This window comes from Sinocyclocheilus rhinocerous, unplaced genomic scaffold (genome assembly GCF_001515625.1).
Source record: "Sinocyclocheilus rhinocerous isolate Xijiao unplaced genomic scaffold, SAMN03320098_v1.1 scaffold940, whole genome shotgun sequence".
Lineage (NCBI taxonomy): Eukaryota > Metazoa > Chordata > Actinopteri > Cypriniformes > Cyprinidae > Sinocyclocheilus > Sinocyclocheilus rhinocerous.
Window position 1 is genome coordinate 51,943 of NW_015670976.1, and position 10,262 is coordinate 62,204.

At 36.0% G+C, this 10,262-nt stretch overlaps 1 protein-coding gene across 1 annotated transcript; it reads right to left on the bottom strand.

The window, feature by feature from the left end:
• Window positions 1-4,991: 4,991 nt before the first annotated feature.
• LOC107734388 (neuritin-like) lies at window positions 4,992-10,262 on the bottom strand. Its single transcript, XM_016546334.1, has 3 exons — window positions 9,713-10,262; window positions 6,839-6,983; window positions 4,992-5,262 (listed from the first exon to the last, which is right to left on the bottom strand). Exons 1-3 carry the CDS (start codon window positions 9,765-9,767, stop codon window positions 5,034-5,036), a joined length of 429 nt encoding a protein of 142 aa, XP_016401820.1. The 5' UTR covers window positions 9,768-10,262; the 3' UTR covers window positions 4,992-5,033.

Genomic DNA, 10,262 nt, shown 5'->3' on the forward strand with positions numbered 1-10,262 from the left:
CAATTATACACTTATTTTCACATAGTTATGAGAAGCATTAAACATGGACACGAGTGCAGTTGCTGTACTGTATTAAAGCTTTAATATTAAAAATGAAGGCTTGATTTAAAAAAAAATCTTGGTTCGGTGACTTACGATGTTATCTACTAACATGTTCTATGTGTTCAAATAGCCTAAAGATTTGACCAAAAAAAAAAAACGTTTTATGAAATGATAAACCTCACATTTCAGTCTAACTCATTTTTAAGAAAATGATCAAAATCATAAATTATAGGCTTTTCATCTGCTCCATAAACAATTCTACATAGGCTTATTATCCAAAGTGTTGAGATTTTTAGAATACACATAGCTTTTTTAAGATTTACAACAAAAATTTGATCCGATTTTCGCATTGGCTACGTTTACATGCAACCAAATAATCTGTTTGTAATCGGATTGATGGCACAATCGGACTGAAAAGCCTTCATGTAAACACCTTAATCGATCCGATTGAGCTCGATCGGAATGAAATTTCGATCGGATTGAAGGGGGTGGTTTATTCCTTTTCTAAAATGATTGAGAGTGCATGTACGTAAACACTCGATCGGATTGAACCCCGAAACTGAAAGGACTGCGCATGTGCAAAGACGCAGAAATAGCGTAATGACGTAAGACGCGCGGAACGAGCGGTTCCCTTTCGTGGAACTTCGAACTGCGTCCTCTAGGGGTCGCTATGGGGAACGCCTCGTCGTGACCCGTGTCTGAAGCCTACCGCGGGAAGGGGCATTTTTACTGCATAATATATATGAGCAGCACGGCACAGCGGTTTATATGTATATTTATCCATAAATGGATATATTAAATATTAATTCTGCTGTTAAAAACAAATAAAGAAACCGTGTAGGAGAGTGGTTATCATGTACAAACAGTGAGAAACTCTATATTTGTGTAGTATACTTACAAGTATACTACTAGTACACTGATATTTGTATACTTACTACATAAAGTATACTTAAAAATATACTTGAACTTTACTTAAGTATACTTAATAAAATAAACTTGAAGTATACTACTTTTTGGTAAGGGGAGCAGTAGCTTATTTATCGCGCGTTTTTCCACAGTTATAGATTAATCCTAATTAAAGATGTAGTTATTCAGTGAAGAGCAGAGTGAATGTTCTTTCGAATATGGATTCGCGAAACACCAACAGCAGATGGCTAACTATGCTTTTGGGAAACAAAACCCAGGTAATTTGATTAATTGATTTATTAATAAATTGATCTGCATCAAAATGTTATGCTGGGTCCTTTTCAAACTTTTTTTTCAGGGCTAAAATCATTATCTTTGCTCTGTGGATCAAACCACTCTGACTGTGTTACTGAGAGAAAAAAAAAACAATCTTCCATGATGCTCTGCGTGACTGTAATGCCCTGCCTTTGTGCTCCTCACAGCACTGTGAGGAAAGGCACAGTTAAACAAGTAGTGCCATGTCTGCCTGGCACTGGCATGGGCACATTGATCAAGCCTGCCAGCCCTGAAAAATGGTCAAGCATAGTCTGTTGTGGAGCAGCAGTAGGGGAGCCAGCCATCTCAGTATGAGTGTGTCCTCTATGTCCTCTATGTCCTCTATATTCATTGTTAAATACAGTATTAAATGTCAAAATCAGTATAGCCTCCTCATTTTGTGTGGTTAGGAAATGTTCCAAATGAGTGTTGCAGAACTGAAAGAAGAAAAAAATAATGTATCTCTATGCACTACACAAAGATCTGTGGAGGATAATATATTCAGTGCCAGGAACAGAATAGCATGCATTTTAATGAGATTACAAATGTAGTCGTCATCTCCTTTCAGGGACAGAATGAAATCCAATCTCATTTTCAAACTCAAAAAGGAGCAATAAAAAATGCGTTCCAGGACTTCAGTCCCATTCATGCAGTCTCACACCTCCAGGGAGAATACTCATTTTACCACTGCTCCAAATAAGCTTGTTTATTTCTCAATGTATCAAAGAGAGTTGTTTTTGATACAAAGTCTGATTTATATTGATTTTCAGAAAAGCTGTACTTAATAAACAAGCGAAAACAGAACACTCTTATTTTATTTGTCGTATCAAAGCTTTAATGCATTTATTGTAAAATATACCAGTGCTAGTTTTTCCTCTTTTTTTTATATAAAAACGTATATATTTTCTTCCTTTTGTACATTTCAAATATTTTTGAATAAGGTATAACAGTTATTCCTATCTCTAAACCACGTGATATGCAGGTTTAATGTTGTTTCGGATTCCATTTCGTGTGCAAAAATATGCGGAAATGCATTCAAAATGCAATTAATGCAAAAAAAATGACATTGTTTTGATTAGCATATTCTCGGTTTCTGAATGAGATGTTTTTTGTAGATGTCAGAATGTATATGTGGTGTTATTGATCTAATCGAATTAAAATGAAAAAAATTGAGGAAACGAATATTTATTTTTATTTATTGAAAAAAATAAAGATTATTTTAAAATGTTAAACTTATTTGAAGAATATATATATATATATACATACATATATATATACGTCAAATCGAGTGCTAGTTTTTCCTCTTTTTTTATATAAAAACGTATATATTTTCTTCCTTTTGTACATTTCAAATATTTTTGAATAATGTATAACAGTTATTCCTATCTCTAAACCACGTGATATGCAGGTTTAATGTTGGTTCGGATTCCATTTCGTGTGCAAAAATATGCGGAAATGCATTCAAAATGCAATTAATGCAAAAAAAATGACATTGTTTTGATTAGCATATTCTCGGTTTCTGAATGAGATGTTTTTTGTAGATGTCAGAATGTATATGTGGTGTTATTGATCTAATCGAATTAAAATGAAAAAAATTGAGGAAACGAATATTTATTTTTATTTATTGAAAAAAATAAAGATTATTTTAAAATGTTAAACTTATTTGAAGAATATATATATATATATATATATACACGTCAAATCGAGTAAGGCGTAATAAACATACAGGCTGCCATTTTATATAACCCAATAAGAAACCCATTAAACAACTACTGCGTCAAGGTCATTTAGTAAATTACGTAAAAAATACAAAATAATAAAAAACCGTCCTGATTTTCTTAAAACATCAAGATATTTGTTGATTTTGTTTTCTTGCAAAGTTTGTTCTTAATGGTTGCACGACTTGCTGAGTTTAGATTATCTGTATTATTTTTTTATGTATTTAAATATGTTTTTGGTTATCTTTTGTTTATCATGTCGACATCCTTATTTGTCACTGACTTACGATAAGAAAAGGCCGTAGCCTCTTGAAAAGGTAATAGACTAATGTTTCTCAAAATGCGTTCAGAATAAATACTTTCCCCCTCAACTATCATTTTTCAATCTGGTGGTTGTTTTCGCTCAGACAAGCGCCTCATATGCTGCAGAAATGCGCTGAGCGCGGGGGAATCAATATGAAATGACTCTCTCTGCCAGCTTATTAATAATGAAACAATACGTCTTCACTCGACGGAGTCTCGCCTTTGCGCGCGCCTGCGTACTCGTAGCACGTTTGAGGAGCTGGAAGAGAAGCGCGTGTGTGTTGAACCTACGCCTTCGCAATTTGATAGGCTATATATATATTTGACCATTATATATATTTGCTCCTTTTATTTAGGCTATATATAATCGATATGGATTAGGCTATATTAGATCAAATATATTTTAGGTAAAAGGAAGATGCATTGTAATCACCACAAAGGCTACATCAATAAAAACAACAACACAGATCTCTTTCAAACAATAACTGTTTTTATTTAATACTTTTAAATACTTATTTTTTAGCAGTCTATTTTATATACCTGTATAATCAATCTGTTTTAAAACGATTTCGGTTAAAGTATCTATCTTTTCATTTCACATACATCTCTTCTTGTTTACTTGTATGGTTTTGAATATTCAGGTATTCCATATGCAACATCCCCAGAAACGAACAAACGAACGAACGAACAAACAAAACACACATCTTCTGAAGGCAGTGAAACGTGGTCTATGCCTTGGCAACATCAAATAAAGCTAGCAAAATTCACGTCATCCAACTATTAATGTCAAGGTCCAGATATTCTCGTGCTACGATGCTGTCGGGAGAAATACAGGCCGCACTTTACGTTACAGTGTTAGTACTGCATAATAGTAATGAACTACGTGTATTTGATGTGTAATTGTTTTCTGGAGCTGCTTACTTGTAATTACACATTGTCATATGCAACATGGACACTGTAATGTAACGTGTTGCCTTTATACTGTTATGTGTCCTACATAAAAAGAGACAATTCTTTTTTGAATGGAATAGCGTTTGGGGCATATATATATATATATATATATATATTCTCTGCTCTCTTGTATGCCACTAAATAGATGCCTTTAGTCATTCCTGAGGTTTATTTATTATATTTTTTATCATCATCATAATGATAATTATTATTTATAGCCTATAATTAGCATCGTGATTATTGGAGACATTTCTTATATTTTTTTCTGGCTTGGTGGGTCAGCAAACCATCTAACCCCCTCACACTTCATCCATATACTTGGCTTGACTCAAATAAATTTGATAAATGGAAAACGAAATATTGACAAAGAGCATATAGAAACAAACAGATGGGAGAATATCTTTCTATATGCATGATGGCCGTTGAAAACGTGAAAAGCCTACAGTAATAATTCATTCATAACAGACGGTAATGTTATAAAATACTACGCTTCTAACCAGGACCTTTCAGAAATGCAGGCCGTCATTTCAACTCAATATCTGATAAATATTTCATGAAATCGACCCAGAGTCAGGCAAATGTGCTTGAGCATTCCCAGAAGACTTTTTCTTGCCATTGTCTCTTGCAAAAAACGTCTTTTTCTCCAGATGAAATAGGTTTATAAATCCATTTGGGTGAGGATGAATTTTGATCGTCATTAATTATTATTATTTTTTTATTCTTGTGTTGATGGTTTGTCTGGTCTTTCCCCCTCTTTTTTTTCTTCTTTGATTTTTCTTCTTCTTCTCTCTCCGTGGGTTAAAACTGCATCCACGTGACGAGCGCAGACAGTGCAGTTAGGATCAGCGTCAAGCCGAACGGAACCGATGATCGGCTCGCGCCGTTCCCTGCCGCACACAGTTCAAACAAGCTGCCGCGAAAGTCCAGATTTCTGGACTCTTTTTTCAGCTTCTCCCACAGATCTGTGGCTCCCTCCTGACAGTCTGCCAGAGCAGTGGTCGCACATGAATGGAAATCATCCCAGTAACTGCAAATCAAATATTTCAAACACAAAGAAAAAAAATCATTGCTCATGTCTGATTTGGGTCACGCTTCACATTCTATTACAAGTCGATCATGTTACATTATTGCTGTTTTGTTGTTGTTGTTGTTATAGATTTTTATTTTGTTTATTTATTTTTATGTATTTATTTACTTTGTAAAATATAGGTCTAATTCTGTGGAAACTCAAATTTCTGAACACAGATTTGTATTTATTTTTTTATTTAAAAAAATATCCTATAGGCCTATGTGGGAAGCAGTTTTGAGATTTGCTTTGCTTTCAGTTTAAATACGCCATATTTTCGGTTTATGCGTTTATTTCAACAAAAAGGTTTTAGACTATTTGACTGCATTGAACGTCCGTTTTCATTTGAATATTAAACACTACAGAAATAACATTAAGTAAACACTTAAGTATCGTATTTTGTTTAGAAAATCTACATCAGTTTTGTACATTATAGCATATGTTCATTTGAATTTAAATTAGGCTTGTTCAGATAATTTAAACGTTTATAACGAAATATAGCTAACATTAATGTTGATTAAAAAAAAAGTCGAACCAGAAAAAAATATAGGCCTATATATATATATATGTGTGTGTGTGTATACAAAATCCTCATAACTATAAAAATATTAGAAACTCTAACACAGGATCCATTTTATAGCGTGCATGAGTCCTCATGTAGCCATGTGAAGGAGGAGGCAGGGCACGAGGGAAACCCGAGTTGTAATGCGGCTCCAAAGGGAACGTCTCCGTATCACGTGATTTCTAGCGCCCTCCCCATCTCTCCCGCTCTCTTACAACTCCCCTCCTGCGCCCCACCCCCTTCCTCTATCCCACTCTCAAGCCTATCATTTATTAATATATTTCAGGAACACACCCACATTCTAAACCCTGCATCTACAAATGAACACGCGCATGGTCACAAGTCGCTCGCTCCAAAACAATTTAAATACACTGTAATGCTAAAAAGAAAATGCTTTTTACTTAAGCAGAAAAAAAAAGTATATGAAAGAGTAGGCTAGTAGGCTATATGGAAAATAGCCCTTGTCAGGACACTTAGTGCACATCTCCTTTGATATAGGCATCTAATTTTATTACATAAAAAAATAATGTATGATCTAAAACGGGTCTGAGTGCATGTATTTAAAAACGCGGCAGGCAGACTTAATTTCGAAAAAAAGTGAAAGAAAGGGAAGTATAATAATTTCAGTCCCTGTAATAAGATGCTGTTCCGTTCAGTAACTGCTGTAAATGAACCCGTTATTTTATGGGGCGGGTCGCTTACAATAATCGTGCATTACCTCCCGATCTGATCCAATTATGGATGCTGACCTTTGGCCTTGGCGTGTAGAGATGGTTTATCTAATTGTAATTAACTGGTGAAATGTTAATAGTGCGTACTGCCTGCACGGCTCTATTTCTGCTCATGGAGCTGTCGAATTAAACAAGGGGCCCCTTGTGCCATCTGGCTCCGTTTCTCTTTTTTCCCCTCTCTCTCTCCCTCCCTACTCTCTCACACGTATATTTCATCTGTTGTGTGTATGCATGTTTCTCTTACGTGCAGATGGTCTGAAGGTTTTCCTTCTCGTCCAGCTCCTGTGGATAGTTGGCCATGTTCTCTCCCAGTTGAAGCAGGCAGTTGGAGAAACCTTTGAACACTGTTTCACATTTCCCATCCGCTCGAACCGCCTGCAACAGATAGGCTGGAAAACGAGAAATGAGCATAAATCAACTTTTTTATTATTATTATTCTATTAGCTACACTCTAAAAAATACTGGGTTAAATATAACCCAGCGCTGGGACAAAAAGGGACAAACCCAGCTATTGGGTTGTTTTGACCCAGCTATTGGGTTAAATGCTGGGTCAAAACAACCCAATTCCTGGGTCTGTCCCTATTTTACCCAGCACTGGGTTGTATTTAACCCAGCATTTTTTAGAGTGTAGAGTGTAGCTGTTACACTTTCTGTTCTTCGCTCGTCTTATTTAATTTTTCTGGTTCTAATAAATAAGGCATAACATACTTCCACACAATAATGTGTGTGTTGAGCATGAGGGTGGCGCATGGACAAACGATGATGTAATGGTCTACATGAGGGAGGGGGTGTGTGGGCTTGTGTGAGGTGAGATTTTCATTCTGAGTGATTTGTACCCCCCCCCTTTTTTTATACACATCTAGAAAAGAGTCTCTTTTCGATGACAGATCTATTTGGGAAAATTAGAAGATTTGTACTTTTTTCCTTCCCTCTTCATTTGGGACTCGGTGATGGGCTGGGAGGTCACTCACAACATGATCAATTGACCAGATCCCTTTGCCTAACGAACCTTAAACGCCAGTCGCTTCTGCAGGTTCCTTAAACAGTGAGATCTCGTCAATTGATTAAGTTGTTTCACTGTTCAAATCAGGCCGGGCCTCTACCCATTAACCACATGGGCAAAACGCATACACCCTGTTACACACCACATTCTATTGTCCTTACATTATATCAAATGCTTTGCATGTATTATATGCAGTACATGCGTTGATACACTGCATTAGCCTAATCTAGCACTACATGATATTATATGCATTTCATGCTATATGATCCATTATCCAGTGCATGCTAGCCTATATATCCCTATGTTGTATTTTATGCAGTACATGTGTAGCCTTCCTACTTTATATTACATGCATTATATTATATATTGTATATTTGTCCCTACATTATATGCATTACGTGTTATAGGAGCCTACATTATTTTATATTCGTTATATGCATTCCTGTATTCTATTCTGCAAACATTATACGCTAAATAAAAAAACGAAAAAGAAAATATAGATGCAGTCATGCCTGTTGTTATGTATCTTTTATAAAGGCTATGGAGCACAGTCATTTCGTGCATTCTTTATCGCCCACAGAATCCAGCAATGACACAAAATACACTTAAAATTATTAAATTATTGTATAGATTCCTGACACAGATGATTAAAGGTGTTACTGAGTAATGCCGCACCGCTGACCGCTTACATAACGAATTATCTCGCTATAATTGTGATTTCATGGACAGATCGCCCTTTATGATGACCATTACAACCATATTCCTCCAACAGATCATACTGAGTGAAAATAAATGCGTAAAGGCGATACCTTGTATTATACTCTCTATAACCTCTTTCGTGCATTTTTACTAAAATTATTGAAATATTCTGACCTCAACATGGCGGATATGAGGATGCGAAATACAAAGATGCTCATACAGCTTGCTTCGGAAAGCCGTGCATTAATGGGATGCATGCTTTCATATTTAAAATACATTTCAGTCCTCTCTGCCTTTATTTTCTTTACTGGAATTAACAATCACAAAAGACAACACTGCGAACAACCGGTGAATTTTAAAAATCGTTTTTCGTTGTAGGAACGATGATCTATATTTAGAAACAACTGAGCATCTAATATAGACTCACCTATCCTACTGTACTAGTGGTCACGACCACTTTACTAGACCCTGTCAGCGGTACCGGTGTCAACCTGGCACCACATAATCTGTTCAATGAAGTCAGGTGGGGGTTTATGGCAAATTAATGTAGTTCAACAAGGTAACGGCACCAGCTTTTTCACGAACAACCACAATTCATCGCTAACGTTGCTGGTTTCATCCTAATGCACAAGATGCAATTTTCATTGCAGAGCCATGCAACAGCACTAACAACAACAACAACAAAAAAAAGCCATTTAAAAACTCACAATATTACAGGAACAAGACCTGGTATCTTCTGTATATTCTAAAACAACAACTGCCCACCAATTTTTCGCTGAATTATAAGTAAATGATATTTTGTGGCAATTGCGTTATTTATAAAGGGACACATGGGACCATATAAAACTGATGATTCATGTAGGCTATAAAACCTACTCTTTGCAAGCAAAATCTGTTAATGCAATCATTTTAATGAATATTTCCCGTTTCGTATTATTTTTCAATATTAGTTTGAATAATTTATTACGGAGAGGATCGGGCGGTCCCACACTTTCACCAACTTGCTCCAATAAGATTTACTGGGCTTTAGACATTCTCCAGCATTGAATGGAGATGCAATGCAATATTCTTTTACTTTATTATATTACTTTAGAGAAGATTACTGTTGATTTTCTTAGTCAATGCCCAGATCTAATAGTTGCAAGCCTTTAAATCGACAGTAACATTATTGCAATTAAAATATCCACAAACATACACTCTACAAATATATAACCATATATATATATATATATATATATATATAACAAAACTATACCTTTACGGGCTATATATATATATATATATAACAAAACTATACCTTTACGGGCTTCAAATAGCCTTAAGTGTTAAGTTATTTGTATCTATACAAGATTAAAACAAGATTAAAAAGGAAAAGTCAGCCCATCCCCAAATATACGACACAAATAATCGACTTACCTATTTGAACAGCAAGAAACAATGAAATATATCTTCCAGACAAAGTTAATCCCATCCTACGTCCAGTAAAACCATTGGAGTATATGACAATTTTAGATAGTTGTGAGGGGAAAAGATTGCCAAATCTGAGCGTTGAACATCGCTGTTTAGTTCACGCAGCTATTCAGAAACTCTTTGTGATTTTTCCCGTTGTCGGCGTGGCGCAGGGAAGTGAAATGGTGCACCCCGTTAAGAGAAGGCGGTAATGCCTCGTGTTTTTTCTCTCTCTTCTTCACGCCCACATCTCAAGCCTGACGTAAAATTCACCGTCGGACTCCCCACTTCTCTATTTTCTCATTTGCTAGACCGGGCTGGCCCCCTTCTCCCCCCTCTCGCACTGTACTGGCATTTCAGGGATTGCGGAGATGTCCGCATATATCTGCTCTCCGGTGGTCTCACCTATCCACCCTCACGCAATGAAACTTACACGTGGACCCGTGACCCATATATGGATACACGTGCAGACTTCATTGCTCCAGGATGCTAAGACTGAAACTTGCGGGGATTTTGC

Bases quoted from the DNA above. Each gene is read 5' to 3' on its own strand.
- LOC107734388 (XM_016546334.1), bottom strand. From the start codon at position 9,767: ATGGGATTAACTTTGTCTGGAAGATATATTTCATTGTTTCTTGCTGTT. The intron at 6,984-9,712 runs GTAAGTCGATTA...CTCGTTTTCCAG, and splicing joins GTTTCTTGCTGTTCAAATAG to CCTATCTGTTGCAGGCGGTT. The intron at 5,263-6,838 runs GTAAGAGAAACA...TTTGATTTGCAG, and splicing joins AACCTTCAGACCATCTGCAC to TTACTGGGATGATTTCCATT.